The 26,866-nt window shown below is 37.0% G+C and overlaps 1 protein-coding gene across 4 annotated transcripts; it reads right to left on the bottom strand.

The window, feature by feature from the left end:
• Nucleotides 1-805: 805 nt before the first annotated feature.
• Nucleotides 806-26,866, bottom strand: TMEM41B (transmembrane protein 41B). Of its 4 annotated transcripts, none has more exons than XM_046016154.1 (8): nt 26,796-26,859; nt 26,550-26,675; nt 13,588-13,705; nt 11,178-11,306; nt 6,914-7,007; nt 6,152-6,256; nt 4,248-4,386; nt 806-2,497 (listed from the first exon to the last, which is right to left on the bottom strand). In XM_046016154.1, exons 2-8 carry the CDS (start codon nt 26,668-26,670, stop codon nt 2,328-2,330), a joined length of 876 nt encoding a protein of 291 aa, XP_045872110.1. In that variant the 5' UTR covers nt 26,671-26,675; nt 26,796-26,859; the 3' UTR covers nt 806-2,327. The 4 variants fall into 4 exon arrangements, with proteins under 4 accessions (XP_045872110.1, XP_045872111.1, XP_045872109.1 ...); XM_046016155.1 differs by having other exon boundaries at nt 26,550-26,672; nt 26,796-26,857; XM_046016153.1 differs by having other exon boundaries at nt 26,550-26,866.

The raw sequence follows: 26,866 nt of genomic DNA, 5'->3' as shown, positions 1-26,866 counted from the left end.
ACATCAGAATTTTAGAATATATTTTTATTCAATGAATAAAATGTTTTTTTAACATAAATACTTCCAGGAAATAAATCCCAAGTACTACATTAAAGTTTTTTCAGTATAATTTATTCTTATTACACTTTAATTTGCATTTATTAAGTAGCTTAGAAATATTATATTCAAAGTAACAGAACTCCAGAGAAAGGCCACTAACCAAGGTGAACAGTCTCAGCGTGTCAGCTTCCTAGTTAGCGTGCTTGCCTCTCCATTATACATACTTGCTCTCTGGTGGTTATTACTATGTAATTGTCTTCAAGATGCGGCTGAAGCTTGAATCTACATCTGGGATCAGGCCATGTCTGTAAATCCATGAATACAGGTCACTGACTGCATTTAGGGTAGAGTCAATGATGATGAATCTGAAAAAGACTGGCTATTCTCTTGGAAGAAGAAAATACACCCCACCTAAGTGGCAGCTCAGTTTTCTAAGAAACTCTGAAAAGAATCATCAGCAAAGGGAAAGAATCAATGATAAGGATAGAGATAATACTCTGAAAATAGAGTAAATACAATATATACACACTGAAGTAAGTAGGCTTCTCCTGAGTCCAAGCTCTTACTTTTATTTTTAAAAGTCTGATAAAAATCTACTCAACTACATTTTATACAGTAATATTTAGCGAACTTTGTCCAAAAAGACTTATGTTTTAAGATCATTTGTAAAAATAACAAAAGCTGTATCACTCAATCTCTGGTCAATAAGGAAGGAAGAAAAACCTTGCTAGAAATTACAATAAATAATTACACACAAAAGGCCAGGTGACATAAGAATAGTATATTAATTAATATATTTTCTTTGTATTTACAATAAATCCATTTGTTAATACTGTGATAGAAAAAATAATCAGTCCACATTATGTAGTAGAAACAAGCTTTGAGGATGACCATTCCTCTCACAATAAAAACATAGAAGGATTTCTCCCACAGCTAAAGTACTTTTCAATATGACAGTCTTGGGTGAAGGTAAAACTGACAAGAGTACTTTACCTTATAGATCAGCTATGTCCTAGAATCAAGACTTCAAGGGTATTACCATTAAGCAGCAAAAAGCTGTTTAGTTTTTCTAGGACCATTTAAATATAGTAGTTACTACGTGAGAATTTAATTTTACTTTGAGTTATAAAAAGTAAAAACACTAAGTTGGTTAACTACATTAATCAAAAGCAATCCCCAACAAAAAACCCATCAATAAAAATGAAACAAGGCATTCTTATAAGTGTATCATGCATAAAAAGGATAATTACATAATATATACTTTAATGACCAGACTAATAAATAAACGAGGTAAATTTTTCAGTTATTGAAATAAACTGTATTTAACCACTTAAGTGTTATGCTGCCATTGCTTCCGTTTCAAAATATAAAGTAATATAATTAATCTATCATCTAAAAACTGCATACTTTGAATGTTTACTTTTTTTGATCCCCCTCTGAGACAGTAAAGGGAATTGTGTAACAAAATATTATCCGAATATAAATGATCAACACCAATATAATACAATTATCATGTAATTGCCATTTTCATATGCACAGTGGAAATACTGTGAAAGCTAGAAAAAAGGTGAAAATAGACTGGCCAGAATTATAAATTTCAGACTAACCCATGATAATCTAGAACAGGAAAAACAAAATAAATTTAGAAAACAGATATAACTTGATATCCTTTCCAGATTCAATAATCCACCAACATGCAGCTTCTAAACATATCTATTACCTCAAAGTTAAAAAAAGAAATTGTAAATCTCTTTTTGAGCTTTAGTTTTCAAGTTTATGTTCTTAACAAAGACTAATAATATTAGTAAGAACTGTAATACTACTTTTTAAAAATCTAGAATCTTTGTTTTTTTATTTTGTGTTTGCTTTCCCTATTTTAGTTATTATTAAGGGATTAAGAGGGAAAAACACTAAATTATCCAGTCAAGGGTAAGTATGTGGAGCCAGTTCATGAAATATATTAAGTTCAATCAGTTGGATCAAGAATTTCCTACTGTGCTGCTACTAATTATCTATAGCTACCCTGGAGTAGTGATTTAGAAAGTGTCTATCGTAACTACTGACAGTACTTTTCATCGTACATCAATTTCTATTTTTACTTTCTTCTCTCCCTTGCCACTTACATGCATTACTTTAACTGTGTGATAGGAAATTATATTTTACAAACTCATTTCAAATTACTGAAGAGGTGATTTTAACACATAAACCTGCCAATCCTGAGATGATGATGATGATGACGATGATGACAATGATGATGATAATAGGAAAACTAAAACCCAGATGATTTCTCACTCAAATTTCTGCTTTAGTTTCTTTTGGAAGATGGCTGGCAGAATGGATAGAAAAGCCAAAATCATTAGAACGAATACTGAGTTCCAGGAAACAGCCTCCCCAGCTGTTGTAAGCTGGTAAAGTGTTGTTCCAGCTTTAATCGCGACAAAAGAGGGAGGTGCAACACCTAAAATAAAAAATAAAAACATAAGCAGTAATTTTTTAAAAATAAGATTTTGTAATATACTTTACATTCATAAAATTATTCATAACTCATAACAGCACTAACATTATTCTAACACTTTGTTATGTAATATTTTAAATGGATTCAAATAAATCCATATTCAAATTTTTAAAAATTAAAATTTTCTCTGTATAAAATTTCTTGTAAGAATATACTGATCTCCATTTTGGAAAAATGTAACTTAATTTAAAGCCCCTCACATTTATTTCCATATAAAGAACTAAATCTTTCCTACCTCTGAAGGATAATGAACTTAAAAACTCAAGAAAAATTTCCATAAAATAATTGACAACATTTATCAATAGCTTTAAAAAAGAGAATGTACTTTGATTCAGCAATTTCAGCTTTAGGAAATACTAATGTAGGGGTGGTGCCTGGGTGGTTCAGTTGTTAAGCATCTGCCTTCGGCTCAGGTCATGATCCCAAGGTCCTGGGATGGAGTCCCGCATCAGGGTCTCTGCTTGGTGGGAAGCCTCCTTACCCCTCTCCCACTCCCATTCCCCCCTGCTTGTGTTCCTTCTCTCACTGTTTCTCTCTGTCAAATAAATAAATAAATAAAATCTTGGCGGGGGGCGGGGGGAGGAAATACTAATTTATACAAGCAAAGATCTAGTCTCAAGGATGTTCATCAATGCATTATAAGTAACAAAAATCTGGAAATAATCTAAATGTTCAAAAATAAGATTGAGTGGATTGTCATTCATTCTTGACAGAACATACTTAAAAATGAAGTGGTAGGAGATGCTCAGAAATAGAAAGATACTCAAAACATGAGTAAGAGCAGTTTATTCAACAGCATAGATAGAACAATGTTTTATTAAAAACCAGAACAAAATGGAAAAATAACTTTAGACCAAGTTGAGTTAACTAAATCTCTAGGCATTCCACATGTAAAATAAGAAGATAGGGATAAATTCTCTTTTCTGATTCCATGAACGTAACATTGTTTTACAAAGTCCAAAATTATCCCTGCTAAGATTTTCAAGTTTGTCATGAGTTTTTTTAAAGCAGCAACAAAAAATTGATTATTCTTTTCAAGATCTATAAATACTAATTTAAACTTCAACACATAGTACAAGAGAAATCTGTTCATTTCATTGGTATCTACACAATTCAAATTAAATTAGAAAGAAAAGCAGAATACTCTAACTAAAGAACCATCAGAATTCACAAAATGTATAAATGAATTTTTATGTCCACTAATTAATTTCAAAATTAAGTGCCAGCTCCTTGAAAGCAGGAACATTTTATTAATACTGCCTCCCCCATACTTCTGGTAATGCCCATAATAAATACTTATGTCAATAAAAAAGAAAAATAGATCAACTTTCTACTGAACATTAAAGTTCAATATTTCAATGTGTGATTAAAAGACAAGGGAGTAAATTATTCAAAAAGGGCACCTTGATTTTCTTTTCTCTCCACCAAGGGAGAGAACGGAGTTAGTTAAAGTCCTGCTCAAACCTGTGTGATTATAAAAATATCCAACAGAAAGTGCTCTTCTTTAAAAGAAGTAACACAGAAATACTTAAACACAATTCAACAAACATTTCTATTTATGTATGATAGGCTCTGTGCCCAAGAGTTATATATGGTGCTGGCATGTGTGCAAAGAACACAGAACCTAGCCCAGCCGGACACTGTTAGGTATATACACAATGAGTTCTAACACACCGTGAACCAGAGGCCTTACCTAGAAAAGTGCCAATAAAAAAAACTTTCAGTGGCACGTTTATCACAGGGGATGTAATATTAATAAACCAATTAGGCAGAAATGGTGTTATTCTCAAAAATATAATGTAGTTAATGAGATGTTCTCTATGACGTTCAACCTGTCATAAGAAAGAAACCAGTTAGGATCAAGATAAGGCCAATATTGAAAATAAGTTGCTTAATATAAAATATTTATTTTGAATTCTCATTCCCCGATAGTTCAGAATCTATCCAACAGAACTGATCAAAAAAGGAGCTTGAAAATGACAATGAACTACTTAACACATGCTCTTTACCAGAGCTAAATGAGATTTTTTTTTTAATCGTACTTATAGCTTAATGTTACACTACTAAAGATGGTTCTGTATGAGCCCAGCTAATATGGCTCAACAATGACACTTTACACCTCAAAAAGCAAAACTGAACTTAAAACTATATACAAGATACACATCATGTGGCTAATATTTTAATGCCTTTAACTTCCTACAATGTAAAGGGCTAGTACAGCACGTCACTAAACCTAGCCTCCAATTTAATCTTCATTTTTCTGTTATTTTTATACATATTACATGAGTGATTCATTCATTAGATAAATGAGATTGCATAAGTATATGGAGATATTTAGCCAGTTAAATAAAAGCACTGATTAGTTTATACTTCTAGATCTTGCTTTACAAATAATGATGGTGATTTGCAGCAAAACGCTTACTTTGTCATTTCTTTTCTTTTTTTTTTTTATATTTTTATTTATTTGACAGAGAGAAATCACAACTAGGCAGAGAGGCAGGCAGAGAGAGAGTAGGAAGCAGACTCCCCGCAGAACAGAGAGCCCGATGTGGGGCTCAATCCCAGGACCCTGGGATCATGACCTGAGCCAAAGGCAGAGGCTTTAACCCACTGAGCCACCCAGGCACCCTACTTTGTCATTTCTTAGTCTGTAAAGCAAAAGGGTAAGGCAGAATGATTTCTACAATTCCGCTGGGATTTAACAGGTTGTTTCTTCTAATTCTTTATAAAAATAAGATTCTCTTAGAAACACTGTATTAGACCTTCCTGTGTAATGCTGCTATTATTTATCATCACTTGTCTTTGTAGAGATCCTGACTAAGAGAACAGTTATTTCTACTGATGAAATGCATTCAAGGAGTTGGCTGATGAAAAAGTTTTTCAGTGACCCACTACAGTGGTCTGCATCAACCCAAAACAGGTGAGGTGCCCAAAATCGTGAATGCCTTCACACGTTGACTTCTCTGCTCTGACTGAACTTACTAGGAATGAGGAACTAAAATTCCTGTTACAGGGACACCTGGGTGGCTCAGTCATTAAGTGTCTGCTTAGGCTTGGGTCATGATCCCAGGGTCTTGGGATCCAGCCCTACATCAGGCTCCTTGCTCAGCAGGAAGCCTGCTTCTCCTTCTCCCACTCCTCCTGCTTGTGTTCCTCTCTCGCTGTCTCTATCAAATAAAACTGCTACAGGGGCGCCTGGGTGGCTCAGTGGGTTAAGCCTCTGCCTTCGGCTCAGGTCATGATCTCAGGATCCTGGGATCGAGCGCCGCACTGGGCTCTCAGTTCAGCAGGGAGCCTGCTTCCCCCTCTCTCTCTGCCTGCCTCCTCTCTGCTTACTTGTGATTTCTCTCTCTGTCAAATAAATAAAATATTAAAAAAAAACAAAAACAAAATAAAACTATTGTTACAGCACAGAAACTTCATATTTGAAAGGATTAACATTCATTATTTGCCCACCACTTTAATTTACTTAGGTGGAAAGATCATTTCTATTAAAGCCCAGAGTCTGGCTTAATTCCTAGAGAGACCATACACTGATACAATGACCTCCCAATTAGCCAAAGAATTACATTAAATAACTTAAAAATACATGCTTACCTGCTGTGACCATTTTACTGCTTTCTCTGTTAGGTATTTGTATACAACTGGCCTCCCAACTAAATAGGAGAGCATATAGCAGAATGAGGCACCGAGTCCCGAACACTAGGAAATAACAAGAAGCCATAAGCATTGTATACCTTTCCATCTTAGTCACATAGATAAACTCACTTAAGGAAAAGTTCAACTAGCATACTTCTTTCGGGGTTAGGGGAGGATACTCTGCATGACTCCTCTTTGTGCAGAGGACAAGAACCCATTTGATCTAGTCCTTTCTCAGACCAAATCAGGACTAAAATGAGACCAGCTGAAACTAACTGGCACTTGTGATTGAACTTAGTGACTATATCCAAATAGTTAAGGATAGCATCTAGCCTAAGAATAAGACTTAAAGAGCCAATTCTTTTTTTAGTTGCTATGCTTGAAAATACTACCCCCTCCCTCTGTAGTCCTGAACTTAACTCACTGTGCACACCAACACTCTTGGACTGTTTGAATTACAAAACACAGTAAGAAGGAAAGGCTAAAACAGAGCCTATGTAATTAAGTCTGTGATGTCCCTGTTCCAGGAAAAAAAAAAAAAACTAAAACATCTGCTTATGGGAAGACTTAAAAGATATTACTTTAACATTAATCACCTCTTAAAACTAATGAGTTTATGCTTACATAGACTGGTGGGACTAGATGCCATCCTTCTCCCTCATCATTCTATCAAAAGCTACTTTTTTTTCCTAGTCTCCCAAATTCATTTTATATACTTACCAAACAAACAAGAAATAAGGCTAGCGGAAAAGGATAAAGAAACCCTGAGAGTATACTGAGAAATATAGAGCCCGGGATAGCAAATGTTTGCAAGCTGTTAACTTCTAAGTTAAGGACTAAAACATAATAAAATGGAATTTTTAAAAGACAAAGCAAACATCTTAGGAAAAAGTATCAATATAGAAGTTATATTTTAAGATTATATCCATATCTCAGTATTAATAAAGTAAAATTATATCTAGAAGTTTAAAAAACCTACAATTCAGTTATAATGCCTTTAACTCTAAACTGACCATTTGCTAGCATTATCATAAATACAATGCTAATAAAAGTGTGTTACTAAAAGAAAAATCAGGACAAATATCCAACATATACCAGATAAAGAACTTTGGCAAAAGAAAAGAACTTTGAACTTTGGAAAGAACACTTTGGCAAAAGAAAAGAACAAAAGAAAAAAAAAGAACAAAGAAAGCCTGCAGTATGTTTCTCTAATGCACAGCGTATACTCCTAAAATATATACAGGAAACAGGATTTCCATGGAAATCTAGGTACATATAGGGTATAATAATTACTTGTTTCTAACCTAACTTACAAACATTTACTTCAATTCACTACTCATTTAAAAAAGGATAGGGGTTAGAAAATATCGTAAAAATCACAAACCTTATTTTAAAAACAGAATTATGCCTTTTTACTATTTCCCTCTTGTTCCCAGTTTTGGTGTGGAGGCACACCCCCCCACCCCAGCACCTTTTAAAAAATCCCTAACATGGTTTACTTATAAGTCGGTCAGAGTTTAGTGGATTCCCTCAACATCTATCCTTCCTTTAAAATTTCTATCTTCGGGGCGCCTGGGTGGCTCAGTGGGTTAAGCCACTAACTTCGGCTCAGGTCATGATCTCGGGGTCCTGGGATCGAGTCTCGCATCGGGCTCTCTGCTCAGCGGGGAGCCTGCTTCCCTCTCTCTCTCTGCCTGCCTCTCTATCTACTTGTGACCTCTCTGTGTCAAATAAATAAATAAAATCTTAAAAAAAATAAAATAAAATTTCTATCTTCAAGGGCACCTGGGTGTCTCAGTCGGTTAAGCATCTGCCTTTCACTCGGGTCATGGTCTCAGGGTCCTGGGCTCCAGCGGGGAGCCTGCTTCCCCCTCTCTCTCTGCCTGCCTCTCTGCCTACTTGTGATCTCTGTCAAATAAATAAATAAAATCTTTAAAAAAAATAATGATTTTTTTCCTGTGTCTTTTTTCATTCTGACTTAATTGGTTTTAAAATTATGTAAAATATTTACCTCGTTCTAAAGTCAAATCTATGCAATGAAGTACATCTAGAGGTTTCACCTCCATCCCTGTATCACATTCTCTCCCCATAGGTAAACACTGTTGTTGGCTTTTAAAGATATCTTTTCTTTTCAAAAAAAGGTAACAAAATATCTGCATCTGTATGTGTGCACTCATATAGATAAAACACAGCATACTGACTTACTATTCTGCCCCTTGCTCTTGTCATTTAACAAGATAGCCTGGAAGTAACGCAGTAACAGCACAGAGAGATATTTCTCATTCTTTTAATACAGAGTCCACTCCAGGGTTTACATTTACTACAGCTTATTCAACCAGTCCCCTATGGACTAACACTGGGTATGGATACTTCTATTTGAATATTTAAAAGTCTGCATTACCTAAATCACCTAAAGTAAATATTACCTTCCTTTCCCAACCTATTCTCTTCTCAAAAAGCCAAAGAAAGGTAAACAGCAAGAACAAAACTGGCATAATATTGATGGTAACTGTTAAAGCTAGGTGATGGGTCCGTAGGAGTTCGTTCTATGATTTTCTCTACTTTTGTGTAATTTCAAATTTTCCATAATGAAATAAACTTTTTAAGTTACTCAAAGATTTTAGCCTTAGGGAAATAAACAAAAAAGGGATGATGGCGACACTTTTAATGTCATCCACAGCTCAAAATCCTCAATGAGTACCCAATTCCAACTGAATATTCTAAATTCCTTAGTCCTCTACAGACTGAGTAGCAATATCTAGCCTCTCTTACTAAGCTTATTTCTCTATCCTTCCTTTTTCATACCCTAAACTCCAACTAAACTGGATGGCCTATCACTTCTTACAAATGCCCTGGGCTTGCAAACTCTGCTCTAGAATTGCTCCAACTAAAATGAGACTGTGCCATGCCTCTAACCATGATTCCTCATTGCTCCAGGAGTTGTTCTACTTTTGAACGCCCAAAACACTAGATTTGTAAACACCATATAATTAATAACCCAAAAGCTGAGAGGCAAAATAGGGCAAAACAAGATGACTTTCCAAAGTAAACAGAAAATACAGGACTTATTCCCAAAAACTTTATAAAAGTCAAATGAAAAAAATGAACCAAGTTTTTATCTTACCCAGGGAAAATATTTTAATCTATGGTTGAAGTGTATAAAGGCAAAATAACCCTTAAGTCTAACACTATGGTTTTCCCAGATAGGCTCTAAAATAGAATTAGTAGGCAAAGACAGCAGTTATGGGTTTCTTAAAACAGTTTATATACTATTAAGTTACTTTACAAATAGCTGCCAAATAACTTGTTGAAAGACAAGTGCATAATAGTAATTCTCTAAATTTTCCCTAACTTTGATTTTTTTCTCACAATAAATTAATAATGACAAAGTTCCTACATACAGCACACTACCTAAATAAAAATGTATTCTCACTAGATGGATAAAAGAGTAATGTTTATAACATCAGCAGAAGATTTTGTAAATGTACCTGTAACAAATGTGTCTACTAGGAATAACTGGTGCAGTGCACTTAAGTATATACCCAAATTTGTATAAGGAGGCAAGTATAGAAACATACATATATGTTAAACATATAGCATCTAATCTAATATAAATCCAAGAAAAGAAAATGCTACTGAATTTTAGGAGAAAAAGTTTACATTGACGAGTCCAATAACCAAAAATTCAGGAAATAGAAGAAGCCAAAACAGAAATAGTTTGAAAGGAAAAAAAAGTTTGAGAGAATTAACAAAGTAACTAATTTAACTTTTAAAAATAAATGCTGGTTGGGAGGATGCCTAGGTAGCTCAGTTAAGCCTCTGACTCTTGATTTCAGCTCAGGGCATGATCTTGGAGTCATGAGATCAAGCCCTGCACCTAGCTCCGTGCTCAGCAGGTTGTTTGCTCCTCTGTCTCAGAGGTTGTCTACCCCTCTCCCTCTGCCTGCCTCCCCCACCCCCATCCCTACCCCCCTGCCCCGCTCCACCATGAGCAGTGGATAATGATTACCTTTCCAAAATCAAGAGATAATTTATTTTTTTTTAAGATTTCATTTATTTATTTGGCAGAGAGAGAGAGCAAGGGAGCACAAGCAGGGGGGAGTGGCAGAGGGAGTGGGAGAAGCAGGCTCCCTGCTGAGCAGGGAACCTGACATGGGGCTCAACCCCAGAACCCTAGGATCATGACCTGAGCTGAAAGCAGATACTTAACTGACTGAACCACCCAGGCACCCCAATAATGTCTTTCATTAATGGAGAAGATCTGAAAACAGGTTGGATTAAAATAAAAAATACAAAAAATCAGATTGACATTAAAGCCCATAAATTAGAAGATTATTGACCAGTAGCATAAGCCATTTGAAAATACGTAGGAAGAATAAAGATATTTTCCTGACTAGTTAATACAATACATGTTTCTATAAAATGAAATATATACCAGTAATTATTTTAAAAATTCATATTCTTTGAATTGACTAATTAATCTCTTAAGATCTTTTTACAAAGAAATCATTATATGGAAGGGAAAAATCATGAACAAAAAGATTCCTAAGTGGACAAGTAGAAAAATAAAAAATTAAATACAAATTATATCTTCAAACCTAAGGGAATATTTTTTAAATTATGCTGTGGTGATTATTAATTCAACATAACTAAACTAAATTAAAATAATTAACTAATATAATCATAAATTAGATAAATAAAATAATTATCTTGAATAATACAGAGGAAAGGAAGATGTTTATGATAAGTGAAATAAGCAGAATACAAAAGAACTCGTAATAAATATTCAGAAATAACTGAGTTGCGATAGTTTTAAAGTGAGAATTTTTTCCATTTTAACTTAATATATATTTTTAATATATATTTTATTAAATTACACTGAATTAACAATTTTTAAAAGAAAGAGTTATGCATAACTAAACAGAACTTTTAAAACTTCTTTCTTGAATAAAACTAGAAAACTTTTTTTCAGTAAAAAGGATACAAAATATATGTAGCAAAATAAGCTACAAGTACTTGTACATAAAAGGTGTCCTTATATTTGGATAAAACTTTTCCTAGAGCCTTGGCATCATCCATATCTCTGGGAACCTTCATATTCACTCTTTCTTCTCTAAAGAAATAAAATTAAAGTGAAATTTTTAAAGCAGAAAAATTTGCCAAGATAACTTTGTCAAAGTTCAAAACATGAAATTTTATCCAAAATGATTTGATACCTTGATCTGTAATATAGTAACCATAAATTTGTAGGTTTTAAGTTCAAAAGCCTATAAATTATTTGTTTTTCATGCTTTATTATGATTTCATGAGACCTGTAATCTATATATGAAAATAAGGATGATCCAAACTCAATTAGGTTAAAAGCATTTGTTCCAACACCAGTACAAATTTTGAATTAATTAGTGAACTACTGATATCAACATATTTAAAACATATTCAGCATCATTTTGGGTAATCCTCATGATAAACTAAGGTCAATAATTAATTACAACTAAAATTAAGTAAAATTTTTGGTGAAATTACAGTTCACATTTTTTTCTGGAATATCCCAGCCCAAAGTTGAGATAAAAACGGCAACATTTTTCTTTTTTATTCATTTTACTTTCTATTTGGTGTCGAATGATTTCTGGCTTATAAAAGCCTCAAATAACTACCTTTGTGTTTAATGCATATTGTGCCCATTTTTTTACATGATAAAATTTAACTGATCTTGCATAACAATGACAGACTGCTGCTTAAATTCTATAAAAATAGCAGGTAAACTGTGTTTTCTCATTTATAAATTTAAAAACTTAAAAACTCATTATAGGGGTGTGCACATACATCTGTATCTGCGTGCACACACACACAGAAATAAGCAGAACATAACAGGTTTATAATAGCATACTTATATACAAGTCTCATTATCATTCTTACAAGCAGACTGAGAGCAAAGACAACCTCAATCTATACTCTATATTCTTGCCCTCTTCAGTCAGTTCTTTACTTTCTCCTCCTTGATCAAAACCAGAAAGGATCTAAAATTCAATCACACTAATGTTAACCATCAATAGGAATGTTAGCCTCCCAAAGGCATTTATACTGATGTAAGAAATCAAAGTACTAAAATAAAGATAAGTTTAACTATAAAATTTCAAGCATAAGGAATTGTTAATGAAAGGAATTTAGGGCAAAACAGGAACTTCCGAACACCTTGAAATATTTCATAGTTATCCATTACTACACCAGTCTGACCCTGGCTGAAAGTCTAACAACATTTTAATAGTCCTTTATGTAATCTATGATTATACAAGGGTGGTATTACTGTTTAAACAGCCCTGGGGGGGGGGGGTACAAAAAAAACCACACAGAGCCCTGGGGTATTTTGCCTTCTTAAAGTGTGTTTCAGGTCCATAATCTCTTCCCTAAAATTCAAAAACCTCTAAAAACCAAAAGTTCTTCATACCTTGTCAGCAAAAGTTGATCCACACTTACGTAATTATTCATATAGTCTTTTATGATGCCGTTTTCTGGGCAAAAATGTTAATGTATTTGATTATGGGATGCTGCCCCAGATCCCACTAGAGGACCTACATAATATACAGTATTTATTCCATGCAGTCTTCCCAAAATGGAAAAATTCTAAATTCTGAAACACATTTCACCCCCAAGGTTTTGCCTAAGAAATTTTGGACGTATACTAGATAAGGTATACAAGGTTTATGCAAAGTCCATTTCACTGTGAAAACTACCTTTTCAGACCATATCATTTTCATAAAATGCAGAAAAGAAAAAGAGCGAGGAGAGAGAGATGTGGTGGGATTGGAAATGGATGAATAGAAGCAGACAGAAATTGATCACAAGAAGGAAGGGAGAAGACATGGATGGACGGGTCAGGGGAGGGAGGAGGCAGAGAAGAAGAGCATCAATGTTTTTCAAACTGCAGGTCAATATCTTTCATGGATTTTAAAATAAGTTTGCTTCCTCACTTATCTCATTAAAAAATAAATCGAATAATTTAGAAAATATAAGAGAACATGATCTGTTTCGTGAAACTTTAAGTTAATTTTATATGTACACATGTATGCAAGTGAGCAAGAGAAAATGGACAGGCACATGCATGCAGGATTGTGATATAAAAACATATTTCTTAATGTAGTTATATTTTTTAAAAACATTTGAAAGCCATTAGAAAAATGAGACTTTAACTAGAGGAGCAGTGCTAAGAAACCCCTGCACAGAAAACCAAGAGGCAAATTTGGAAAGGAGTGTTTGAATAACAGTGTCAATATGGACTTGCTACAAACCATGAGAGTTGATATACAATCACCATGACATTCTGTTGCTTAAGATTAATTTAACTTTTAATCCATCTATTAATGTCTAGCATTTTCAGTTTCTTTCTGTATACTTACTCACTAAGCTGAGGAAAATTTTTATATACCAGAAACATAACAAAAGCTGCAGATAAGAAAATGGACACCAATATAAGAAGTGACATTCTTGCTGACCCAGCTTCTGCGCAGGCTTTTTCTGAAAGGGGGGAAAAAAAGAGGCTGTAATTAAGATAAATATTTTAAAAGGATAAGTATTCCAAGTCAGCAAATAATTTCCGTGAAGAATTTCCTCCCCCCAAAAACTGTTCACACTTTTGTCCAAAACACTGTTTTAACATAAAATTTTTACTACTATTGTATTTCACATTTATTAATCAGGCATACTACTTTTGGGGGGATATATCCATTTCAGAAGCATGAAAAACAGAACACCAGAATTTGTAGCACTGATTTGTTGATAGCCAAAGGGGAAAGGGGGCATCGCTCTAAATACTACCACTGACTTTCAAATTTATTTATCTATATTGGGAGCTGACAGCACAGACAGAATGGCCTCTTAGGAAAAATGAAGTAATTTGGCAATTACTTCAACTGTCATAAGAACCCAGAGATTGACTAATACATCTGGTAAATGTTATACTTCCTTTTTCACACTGAGGGTTTCGGAATATAGTTGAGTCTCGCATGTTTTCAGTGGCTCTCTAAGACCAAAGAATGGCAGAATTTGTTTACATTCCCTCACAACGTAATCTTAGTGTTATCTAGAAAATTATATGCAAGATAAAAGTATGGAACGAGATCCAGGAGACAGCAAGCAGAAGAATGGACAAGGCTGTTTCTACCAGGAAATGATCAATAGTGGGGAGGCTAAGGTACCTTAGTAGTGCTTACTGGGAAAAGGCAGAAGTGGGGGGGGGGCCTCAAGTTTTACTGCCTACATTTGCCATTATCCCGTGTATATACTGATAATACTCAGATTTTAAAAAATATATGTATGCTATAATAAGGATTATTTTTAGTTCTCTGAGAACTAAATGGATGGATCTACAATGCCCGTTCCGTAACTACAGTCTATGTAACTTTTACACACACTTTTATGAAGTATCCTAATCAAATGCCTGTACTCTATTCATTAATTTCACAAATCCTTCTTCACAAACATGTGTAGTAGAACAGGCAATAACACCCTCTTCCTTTAGGAAACTTTCCCATGTTCCCCTTCCCTCCAAAGAGACTAATCTCACTGGCCCTATTACAGTGTGATTCCAACCCTCTACCCGCCCAAACACAGAAGGCTAAGTTGCCCAAGATTGGACACCTGAGTCAAGTAGAAACACTTCATTATTGGCTGATGAAAAGCTGGACTAAAACAAAGAGATGCTCTTGTCAAGAAGTGGTAGGTCTTTGTTTTTGTTTTTTTTTTAGATTTTATTTATTCATTTGAGAGAGATACAGCGGGAGAGAGAGAGAGAGAGAGAGCGAGCGAGCAAGAACAGGGAGAGTAGTAGAGGGAGAGGGAGAAGCAGACTCCCCACTGAGCTGGAAGCCTGACATGGGGCTTGATCACAGGACCTGGAGATCATGACCTGAAGGCAGATGTTTAACCATCTGAGCCACAAGTCAGGTACCCCAAGAGGTACTAGGTCTTGAGGCTGAAAGGTCAAGCAGTAAAAGCCACAGATAACAACTGTGGCAAGCCAAAAACATGTACCAGAAAATATAAGAGGGGAGACTGAAACATATATCCAGAGAAACTCATTGATTTCTTTCTCACTCTCCTTGAAGCCTGGCTATATTTCATTTCTTTTTTTTTTTTTTTTTAAGATTTTATTTATTTGACAGAGCGATCACAAGCAGGCAGAGAGGCAGCAGAGAGAGAGGAGGAAGCAGGCTCCCCGCTGAGCAGAGAGCCCAATGTGGGGCTTGATCCCAGGACTCTGGGATCATGACCTGAGCAGAAGGCATAGGCTTTAACCCACTGAGCCACCCAGGCGCCGCTATATTTCATTTCTTGCTCATAAATGCCAGTGAGATTGTCTCTTATATTCTTTTTCCTATATTCTCCTTTTTATTGGTGCTGGTTTAAACTTATTTCTTCTCCTTTCAACCAAAAAGCCTTAATTAATTAAAAAATAAACTTCATATTATCCCCTGTCTCATTATGGCAGCTTTACATATTTTACAACTGAATTAGTAAGATTTTGCTCAATTCTATGTTGAACATGGAGCAATAGAAACCATCTAGCTCCGTGCAACCCAAGGTGTACTGTGTGGGCCACATGAATCAGCATCACCAGGCAGTTTGCTGGAAATGCAGATTCTTAGGTCAACACCCCAGAATTACTAAACCAGAATCTGCATTTTTAAAAAAGATTTTATTTATTTATTTATTTGTCAGAGAGAGAGAGAGAGAGGGAGAGAGAGAACAGGCAAGCAGAGTGGCAGCAGAGGCAGAGGGAGAAGCAGGCTCCCTGCTAAGCAAGGAGCCTGATGCGGGACTTGATCACAGGACGCTGGGATCATGACCTGAGCCGAAGGCAGACGCCTAATCAACTGAGCCACCCAGGCATCCCCAGAATCTGCATTTTAATAAGATACCCAGGTGATCTGCATGTACATTAAAGCTTAAGAGGAAACAATATGGTAAGTATTTATCATAGGTAAGTAAACAGAAGCCCTAAGGAGGTTGTACTATTAAAAAAACCTAAATCCTTAAAAAATTAAAAAAATAAAATGACTCAGGTCATGATCCCAGGGTCCCGGGATCGAGCCCTGCATCAGGCTCTCTGCTCAGCGGGGAGCCTGCTTCCTGCCCCCTCTCTCTGCCTGCTCCTCTGCCTACTTGTGATCTCTGTCAAGTAAATAAATAAAATATTAATAAATAAAAAAATAAATCATAAGCAACCAAATAGCATAAAGTATATCTCTAAAGCCTTTTAATATCCATTTATAATCAACTCATAATCTCTGTGTAAATATAAGTTGCTTAGGTTAGTGCTTTGATATACTAGATATAAATTATTCTTAGCAGATCATTAAAGCAGATTTTCTAAAAGACAATACTAGGTTTATCAAGTTCTAGTATTTTGTGAACACTAAAGACAAAAAATTTTATCTTTTCCAATTTTCTGTAATCTAAACATTAATTTACTTTATCATCATCTGACTCTAAAAAAGGGACTTTACTTCAAAAACCAAGTCACAAATAGAAACTTACTTTTTCATTCCATACTTCTAAAATTTACCGCAGGAAGGAATAGGATCATAAAATAATATAAAAGATGCCTTCAATGCAGTAATGAACCAGGCATGCCTGCCACTGAATACTCCAGTTCATTAATCCACTAATGTATTTATATACATGCTTCTTTGCAGCACAGAAAATTAAACAGAGACTTTAAATATCTGAGGTGGGTCAAATGTGAAAAGGTTTCTGCAGAATCTTATAATAACAAATGCCTAATTGTTCATATCTTCGCCCTGGTTATGATATCTAACTCAATGCATGTCTTGAGAATTTAAGATATCATATCTATTCACCCTAAAAAGAAAAGAGGAATCAGCCAAAAGTTACAAAAATATCAGTGTTCACTAAGACTAATTTAACCAAAAATGTAGTTTTAAATAGAAAATCCATTGAAACACAAACTTCTCATAAGGCTATAATGTTATTTTCCTACTTTATTAAATAAAGAAGTAATCTACTAGAAAGGAATTGAGTAATATATAAACATTGAGGTTTGGGGCATAGTTTTCTATGCGCTGATAAGAAAGCAAAGACATATTAACATATATAAAGTCTGTACAACTTTTTCAAAAGTCTGCTACTTCTTTTTTTTTTTTTTAAAGATTTTATTTATTTGACAGAGAGAGATCACAAGTAGACAGAGAGGCAGGCAGAGAGAGAGAGAGGGAAGCAGGCTCGCCACCGAGCAGAGAGCCCGACGCGGGACTCGATCCCAGGACCCCGAGACCATGACCTGAGCCGAAGGCAGCAGCTTAACCCACTGAGCCACCCAGGCGCCCCAAAAGTCTGCTACTTCTTAAAGGCATGTTCCTTTTAAATCTACCTGGAATTACCTTGCTCAGTCTTCATTTTTCACTTACTTCCCTGCTTGAAGTCCAGAGTACAAAAAGGACTGATACAAATAGTTTAATATCATGGGCATCTTTTAAACTCTTCAAAACCACTGCTTTTTTGTTTTTCATCCAGAAGATATTTATGGACCCAGAATTACTCCTAAGAATAAACGGATCATTCCCCATCACCATCACCCCACCCCTTTCTTTGTACTTTTCCTTCTACTCTGCAAAGTATGCACACAAATGCAGAGTTACTCAGGACTATCTGCTGAACATCTATTATGTACAAAATGTTCGGCTCAGCCTCTGCTTTTAAGAAGTAGATACCACCATTAGCTAGTTCCCCAAAGAATGGCAGAAAGAGATTTTGAGTATAAGAAAAGCAAGATTACTGGGCTAGAGTAATGGAGACAAGATTCACAGAGCAGGTAGAAATTTGGTTGAAGACTGAAAGATGATAAGAGTTTCCGGCCTTCTAAACCATAACCTGTAGCTAAATACATTTTTAAAGATTTCAGCAGGTTATATCATTCTCTTAAATTAAAAATTAGGGGCGCCTGGCTGGCTCAGTTCGTACAAAGTGCAACTCTTGATCTCAGGGTTGTGAGTTTGAGACCCATAGTGGGCATAGAGATTACTTAAAAATAAAGTCTTTGAAAAAAATTTTAAAAAGTCCTTTAGCGTGTCAGCTCTAAAATTAAACTATAACATTTTTCTTCCCATTATTAAACTACCAGTCCTAAGTAAGGGGTCACAGGGAAGAAAGGTGTCAGGCAACATTTAGCTGAACTACAGAACACCACCTGAATGTTCCCGAGTACACATTTCTCTGACTCCTGCTTGCTGTCTTACGGTTGGATGATGAAATATATAGACAACTGAATAAAATTAACTGCCACGTTTAACCTGATACCAATTTTCTCCACTCTTTAAAATAAGGCAAACTTTTTCAAGCACTGTGTTCAACAGTAACACAGAAAACAACAAAGTGACATTCAAAATTGAAGCTCTCCTTTCTTTCACACTAACTGGTAACTAGGGGTTTGTTAGTTACTATGACTCAACAATTCTTCTTGAGTAGAATTCTATCAAGTCCAGAGACTAGCATGTAATTGATTTAGAGTTCTAAACAGATAAAAGTTGAAAATCTTGGGGCGCCTGGCTGGCTCAACTCAGAGGCTGGGTTAAAGCCTCTGCCTTCAGCTTAGGTCATGACTCCAGGATCCTGGGATGGAGCCCTGCATCAGGCTCTCTGCTCTTCCGGGAGCCTGCTTCCTCCTCTCTCTCTGCCTGCTTGTGATCTCTGTCTGTCAAATACATTAAAAAAATCTTAAAAAAAAAATTGAAAATCTTGCTTTAATGATAATTCTCCATTGAAATGTATAGCATGCATAATTTATAATGCATCTCCTCTTGGTTGCATTAGATGTATGTCATTTAGCATTTGAAGTTACCCACAGTAGTACTTTATATATTCATTAACCTTCAAATCTTCCATCATAGTAATTCCCAATCTGAATTATCCCATTATCTGCTTTCCAACCTCCTCCAGGCCAAAGATACTGTTAGAAAGAGTGAAGATTATTTTCTCTTGGCCTCCAAGGCCACATGCTTTTCTATCTTCAATTACAGTTATCACTGGCAGACAATAATTCTTTCACAGCATTCTCTAAAAAGGCTATTTCAAGTCTCCTCAAGCCTTGAATTCTATCTTCGTCTTTTCTCAAACAATGACACTGCTTCCACAGTTCAGTAAGCTCCCCAATCTCTACCTCAAGATCTGTTCCCCAAATTATCTTCCCTTGCCCCTTATCTTTGCATTAAATGCTAACACATTTCCTTTCAGATTTTGCTCCAAGAACTGTCTCTTCTCCATTCACCCTGTATCTTCAATTCGTCCTCTTAAGAGCACCTTTTCTCTAACTCCTAATATGCATTTATCTTTTCTGAAAAATCATAACCTTAATGGCCCTATAATACCTCCCTATTTCTTATTATTTTCATATCAAAACCTTTTGAAAAGCAAAATCTGGGGCGACTGGGTGGCTCTCAGTCAGTTAACCATCTGCCTTCGGCTCAGATCATGATCCCAGGGTCCAGGGATCAAGTCCCACATTGGGCTCCTCGCTGAGTGAGAAGACCATGGAGGAGCCCACTTCTCCCTCGGCCTGCCACTCTCCTGCTTGTGCTCACTCTCTCTGACAAACAAATAAAATCTCAAAAAAAAAAAAAAAAGGCGGGGGGTGCCTGGGTGGCTCAGTTGTTAAGCATCTGCCTTCGGCTCAGGTCATTATCCCAGGATCCTGGGACTGAGCCCTGCTCGTCGGGAAGCCTGCTTCTCACTCTCCCACTCCCCCTGCTTGTGTTCCCTCTCTCACTGTGTCTCTGTCAAATAAATAAATAAAATCTTAAACAAACAAACAAACAGGAAAAGCAAAATCTTCCTAAATCCACAAGATCTTAGGAATGACTCTCACTGGTGATCAGGTCTACTAGTTCTGAACATTCAGTTTTCTAAACCTACTTGATCCTACATGAAGACGCAAAAGACCCATCTCATTACCGGGACTCTAACAAGTTTTCGTGGTCACAAGAATCCACTACAGTATTTTTGGAAGTAAATTTATTTCAAGGGCTTTAGAATTTTATTATTAAAAATTTAAAAATGGTGGGGCGCCTGGGTGGCTCAGTGGGTTAAAGCCTCTGCCTTCAACTCAGGTCATGATCCCAGGGTCCTGGGATCGAGCCCCACATCGGGCTTTCTGCTCAGCAGGGAGCCTGCTACCTCCTTTTTCTCTGCCTGTCTCTCTGCCTACTTGTGATCTGTCTGTCAAATAAATAAAATCTTAAAAAAAAAAAAATTTAACAATGGTAGCAGTATCATCAAGCATAAATTCAAACAACTAAAATAAATACAAATAATTAACTATTAAGAACAGACACGGAGAGAAAGCATGTTTGTAGGTAGAAGAAACAAGACTGCCAATTTTGTATAAAGGCTCATTCTCTAAGACTTATGCCCTACAACTGTGCTGCCACTCAATCCACACACTCTCACTCTCATCTAACTACTTTCACATGTTTCCCCCCCATTCACTAAAGACTGAGATCAGGCTTATAGTAAACTTCATAATCCTAAAAGATGCATCATCCATTTAGATGATCCACCCAGCCTCAAAATTCTTAGACCTTCATTTCTTTTTTTTTTTTTTTTAAGATTTTATTTATTTATTTGACAGAGATCATAAGTAGGCAGAGAAGCAGGCAGAGAGGAAGAAGCAGGCTCCCTGCTGAGCAGAGCGCCTGATGTGGGGCTCGATCCCAGAACCCTCAGATTGTGACCCGAGCCGAAGGCAGAAGCCTTAACCCACTGAGCCACCCAGGCACCCCTAGACCTTCATTTCTATTCAACTTTAACTACCTACTTCCAATGATAAACTAAGTTCTCACATCCCGAGACTGCTCTACCTTGAACATTTTAAATCCCAATATGCCATTCTTTGATCATCTTTATTCTTTCCTGAGCTTACTCCCTCCATTTTCTCCCTTCCATTGGGCCCCTCACTTTTCTTCCTTCCACGCCCAGCCTCAATTCCACTGTGTATCTGAAGCAGCACCTTTGATTGGAATCCTTAACTTTTTTTTTTAATATAATCAAACCCAAAATGAGTGCCACAAGTTCACCTTCTTCACTAAGACGGTTGAGCACAAATAGAGAAAAATCATGAGTGATGATCACAGAGATCTATGTCTTTGGGAAAACTGACTTGGCCTCATTCCTACTCCCATTTTTTTAGGTGTCATACATGAATCAGGTTGAGCTAATTTGGTAATAGTGATAGATTCAGGGACAAGCATTATCTGAGACGGTCTAATCAGAATGAATATCTAGACTTCTATTGGTAATGCTAGGAAAAAGATTCTTAAAGTTATGGGACAATTTAATTTACCTGGACAATCGAGAGAAATCAACCTTAAGGTAAAACTAACATTAAACTGGGATGTGTAAGCCTGATGATTCACAAACCTGTACCCTAGGTCAAACAATACATTATATGTTAATTTTTTTTAAAAAGCTGACATTAAAGATATGAAAGAAATCAGATCCTGATGATATCATTAGGCCACTGTTCCAGACTGAAGCCAGTGAATCCCACTGAATCTCTCAATTTTTTAGTTATATAAATCAATCGACTTCCTTTCAGCAAGTTTCTTTCTTTTTTTAAGATTTTATTTATTTATTTTGACAGAGAGAGAGATCACAAGTAGGCAGAAAGGCAGGCAGAGAGAGGGGGAAGCAGGCTCCCCAATGAGCAGAGAGCCCGATGCGGGGCTCAATCCCAGGACTCTAAGACCATGAACTGGGCTGAAGGCAGAGGCTTTAACCCACTGAGCCACCCAGGCACCCCTCAGCAAGAGTTTCAATTATATTTTCTATTGATGATAACCACAAGAAGCCTGATACATAATATCTGGGCTGGGACTGGCATCAACAAATTATACTAATACCTTGGCTGATGCCTAGTTGTCCATTTTAGTCTTACTTCCCAGTTAACAGTAAGAGCTTCCTTCTTCCTCTAAGCTAGTACCTTGCCCATAGCAGATGCTCAAAGAATATTTACTGAACCAAATGAGCAAGGCAGAATCTAGAACAGACATCTGAGAGGGGTTTGTTAACCAAGTTTGAACAATATTGTCTTCTAAAAGCAGTAAGATCAACTTTGAGACAATGTTTCTCAAACATTTTTGGCTGCAATCACAATAAGCAACTTTATGTCATGATTTGGTACACAGAAAATCAACAAAATTAAAAAATAAAATTCAAAGAACACTTTGCCTTACCACATGCAAAGTACTCTATTTTCTCTTCCATTTTTAAAAATGTCTCATCATTACCCATCAAATTGATTTCACACTGCTCACAAGGATGATGACCTCTATATACTGAAAAAACACAGCCCTATGAGCTCTTTTCTTTTTTTAAGTTTATTTATTCTTTTTCAGTAATCTCTATGCCCAATGTAGGGTTTGAACTCACGACCCCAAGAGCATCAAGGGTCGCATGCTCTCCTGAATGAGCCAGCAAGGCATCCCAGAGTTTTCTTAAATCAAAATGGGAAACTTCTTTGACTTGTTAGTAAATAGATAAGCCAGGACAAATAACACAGAAGAAAATAAATACCCTGGTCCAGGCACTCTTGCAGATAGATTAGATCAAGAGCCTCTTAAGTACTTCTACCTCTTGTCTTGTTTCTTGTCCTTCCTCATTATTCAAGAATTAGACTTTCAGGGGCGCCTGGGTGGCTCAGTGGGTTAAAGCCTCTGCCTTTGGCTCAGGTCATGATCCCAGCTTCCTGGGATGGAGCCCCACATGGGGCTCTCTGCTCAGCAGGGAGCCTGCTTCCCTTCCTCTCTCTCTGCCTGCCTCTCTGCCTACTTATGATCTCTGTCTGTCAAATAAATAAATAAAATTTTTAAAAAAATTAGATTTTCAGTGTCTTTGCTCAAGTTTTCACAGTCTATAAGGCTAAGATGTGAGAATAGAGACCACAGTCACAAGGGACCCACTAAATGTACCAAACACTGCATATAGCATGTAAAATATTTCAAACATACACACAATGACAACTATTAGTCAAAGTTAGGTAGGTATGTCAGTTAAAAAAATACAAATCCATTTAAAGTGTCATGGAATTTATAGGAATGTTCTGTTACTATGTATTTCTCAATCAAGAGTTATTACTTTTTTTAAAGATTTTATTTATTTGTCAAAGAGAGAGCATGCTCACACAAGCAGGGGGAGCAGCAGGCAGGAAGAGAAGCAGGCTCCCCACTGAGCAAGATCCCAGAACCCTGGGATAATAACCTGAGCCAAAGGTAGACGTTTAACCAACTGAGCCACCCAGGTGTCCCTGGAGTTACTAAATTTTTATCTCTACTCCAAAACATGTAATTTTCTGAATGCCAAACTAAATAACACCTGCAATTAACAAAAACTGTTTATCATAATCTGGAATATTGGTTGCTAAGTAGTTACTAATGGCATCACATCACAAGTAAGCCTATCACATAACCCTATCACATAAGGGATATACAAAATCTTTTGCCCAGAAAATGAATTCCTAACACTAATTAAAGACAGAGACAGAAACAGAGAGGCAGAGAAGAAAAAGAAAACACTGGGAATCACTAATTAACAAGATGGATCAAAATAGTTCCTCTGCATAGCACTTAAATCCTTCTGTACCAACACCATTTTGATCATGGCCAATCTTATCTCCTACAGAAACAGAAATCTTCCACTCCCAACAAATTAATCTCTATACTGACATAAAGATTCACACTAACCTCCCAGCTTAATGTTTCCCCCAGCCAGAATCCCCTTACTATCTAACAATTCAAACCCTACTGTGAAGGCACGCCTTCACATCTCCCTCTACCTTCCTATAGATTTCTAGTCCACAGAAGTGATATGATAGGGGCAACTGGGTGGCTCAGTCCATTGAGCATCTGACTCTTGGTTTCAGCTCAGGTCATGGTCTCAGGTTGGTGGGACTGAGCCTCATGTGGGGCTCCATCCTCAGCAATCAATCTGCTTGGGATTCTCTCTCTCCCTCTGCCCTCCCACCCCCGCTCCCAGGCACTCTATTTCTCGCTCTCTCTCTCATAAATAATTTTCTTTAAAAAAAAAAAAATGGGAGCACCTGAGTGGCTCAGTCAGTTAAGCGTCTGCCTTCAGCTCAGGTCATGATTCCAGGGTCCTAGGATCAAGTTCCACATTTGGCTCCCTGCTCAGCGGGAAGCATGCTTCTCCCTCTCCCCCTGCCACTGTATGCTTGAATACCACCGTCCCTCTCTCTGTGAAATAAATAAAAATCTTTAAAAAAATTTTTTTAATTAAAAAAAAAAAATGGCATCGTCGGTTAAGCATCCGGCTCTGATCTCAGGTCATGCAATGAAGCCCCATGTCAGGCTCTCTCTATCTCCCTCCGCCCCTTCCTGCCATGCTCCCTCTCTCTCTAAAGTAAATAATCTTTAAAAAAAAATTGTGCTGAATGTGTCATCTTAATGATAAAATAAGATAAACAATTATAAAAGCACTTCGGAAGTTTTCAAGGTTTTATTTTCTAAATAGCTTTAGGTTAAAACAACAACAAAAATCAGTAATACACAACTGACTACTACCACAAACCAAATACAATCTTAAGGGATGCCCCATCTGGAAAATACTTTTCTGAAAACCCTTGGATTATTCTCCACAGCAGCATCTTCAAAACAATGTTCCTTTAATTTAGAGTGGATTTATACTTAGACAATTCATTTCTCAGTTTTTGAAGTTATGTGGCCCTATGTCTATAAGATGGAGAAATATCAAAATACATAAAGCTTAAAAAGTCAAATTACACTGGGGACATTTTCAATTATTTGAAAAGAAAATACCATTTTCTGCAGAATACTTTTTTAAAAATTTATTCTATTTTAAATTTCAGCTGTATGTTAAACATATGATCTTCATATATATAAATATATATTTTTAAGTGTGCAATATTTTATTATTGACTATACTTATAAAGGTGCCAGACAATCTTAAAAGACCCTCTCCTTACCCATCACTGGTGGTGGAACATATCAGTGTAAGCTGAAAACAACTGAATGGACATTTGTTAGGATTTCTTCAAGTTTATGGGATTTTTAAAAAGCATTTAAGGGGCTCTTGGGTGGCTCAGTAGTTAGGCATCTGCCTTTGGCTAGGTTTGTGATCCCAGATTCCTGGTATTGAGCCCCGCATTGGACTCCCTCCTCAGCGGGAAGCCTGCTTCTCCCTCTCCTATGCCCCCTGCTTGTATTCCTTCTCTTGCTGCCTCTCTCTCTGTCAATTAAATAAATTCTTTAAAAAATAAAATACGGGGTGCCTGGGTGGCTCAGTGGGTTAAGCCTCTGTCTTCGGGCTCAGGTCATGATCTCAGGGTCCTAGGATAGAGCCCTGCATTGGGCTCTCCGCTCAGCAGGGAGCCTGCACCCCCCAACCCCGCCTGCCTCTCTGCCTACATGTGATCTCTGTCAAATAAATAAAATCTTAAAAAAATAAAATAAAAAGCATTTTAAAAGTTTAGTCATTTCAACTGTTGAAAAGCAATGAAAAACTCTATGCCAAGATGGAATAAAAGTGTTTAGTTTCTAAGTATACTTCCTTTCAAAATAATATTTAAAGTCCTGAAAAATGGCAGAATGGTGTAATGCAAAAAAGCTTGAGAATGAGAGATCTCAGTTACAACAGTAATCGCTAATATTTGTTTAGCCTCCACTTCACATATGCCATTACAACTAAGGCTTTACATCAATTATTTTGTGTAATGCACATTGCAAGCTAAGCAGAGACTACTATTACTATAATCTTTGTCATCCTCACTCTACAGTTTAGACACTGAGTTTTTGAAAGATAACAAGTCCAAAGTCATAAGTGGTAGGGCAGGGACTCACACCCAAGTGTTCCTGTCACCTGGAAGTGGCACCTGTATATAGTTAAAACCTTGCTCTTAACTACTTGACTCATCTGGCTTTGTGACTTTATGCAAGTGCCACATCCACTGGGGGCCTCAGTTTCTTCATCGGTAAAAATAAAGCAGGAGTGCTGAAGTTCCTTTCCGTTCTGTCTAGCTTCAATATATTGTCAACCTTACGTCCTCCCTGAGCTTCAAACAAGCCAGTGTCATTAGTTCTTTTATTGAATTCAACTACAGCAGCATTTACGACGCACCTCCTAGGTGTCCGGCCTTGCTGTGGGCAACGGCCCAAGCCCAGGTCCCCCACCCTCTCTGCTCCAGCGTCCCTGGGTGCCAGCAGGCCCCCTTCCCCTCGCAAATCCCCGGAGCCAACTGAGGTCCTTTCCACCCCAAACCCCCTCGGCACACTCTCGCCTCTGGGCTAGCCCCAGCTCTGGTTCCGGTTTTACTCACCCTTCAGGTGGTCTCCGCCGCTCTGCGCCGTGACACCCCGTGTCCCCTCTGGCCTGTCCCCCACGGGGGTCGTGTGGAGTGCCCCCGTCTGCGATCGTTCAGAGACTCTGCCTTTCGCCATGGCTGCTGCAGGGAAGGTGGAGGAAGAGGGGTGATGCCGCCCACCCCTTAACAACAACTCTGCCACAGGGTCCTTACAACACCCAGGGGCCACGGCCACAGCCACTTCCGGGGCGACCACCTCACCTGAGACGACCTCAGCCCCGCCAGCACAGCGACGTTCTGCTGAAATCTACAGCGCCCACTCGGACTAGGCT

Source organism: Meles meles, chromosome 8 (assembly GCF_922984935.1).
Source record: "Meles meles chromosome 8, mMelMel3.1 paternal haplotype, whole genome shotgun sequence".
Lineage (NCBI taxonomy): Eukaryota > Metazoa > Chordata > Mammalia > Carnivora > Mustelidae > Meles > Meles meles.
The sequence above is the reverse complement of the archived record's forward strand: the minus strand, read 5'-3'. Positions and strand labels throughout refer to the sequence as shown.

Excerpts from the sequence above, each read along its gene's own strand:
- TMEM41B (XM_046016153.1), bottom strand. The coding sequence starts at position 26,670 with ATGGCGAAAGGCAGAGTCTCTGAACGATCGCAGACGGGGGCACTCCAC. Across the intron at positions 7,008-11,177 it reads TATTTTGCTACATATATTTT|CTTGCAAACATTTGCTATCC; the intron begins GTATCCTTTTTA and ends AGAAGTTAACAG. Across the intron at positions 6,257-6,913 it reads CCTTATTTCTTGTTTGTTTG|TGTTCGGGACTCGGTGCCTC; the intron begins GTAAGTATATAA and ends GTTATTTCCTAG.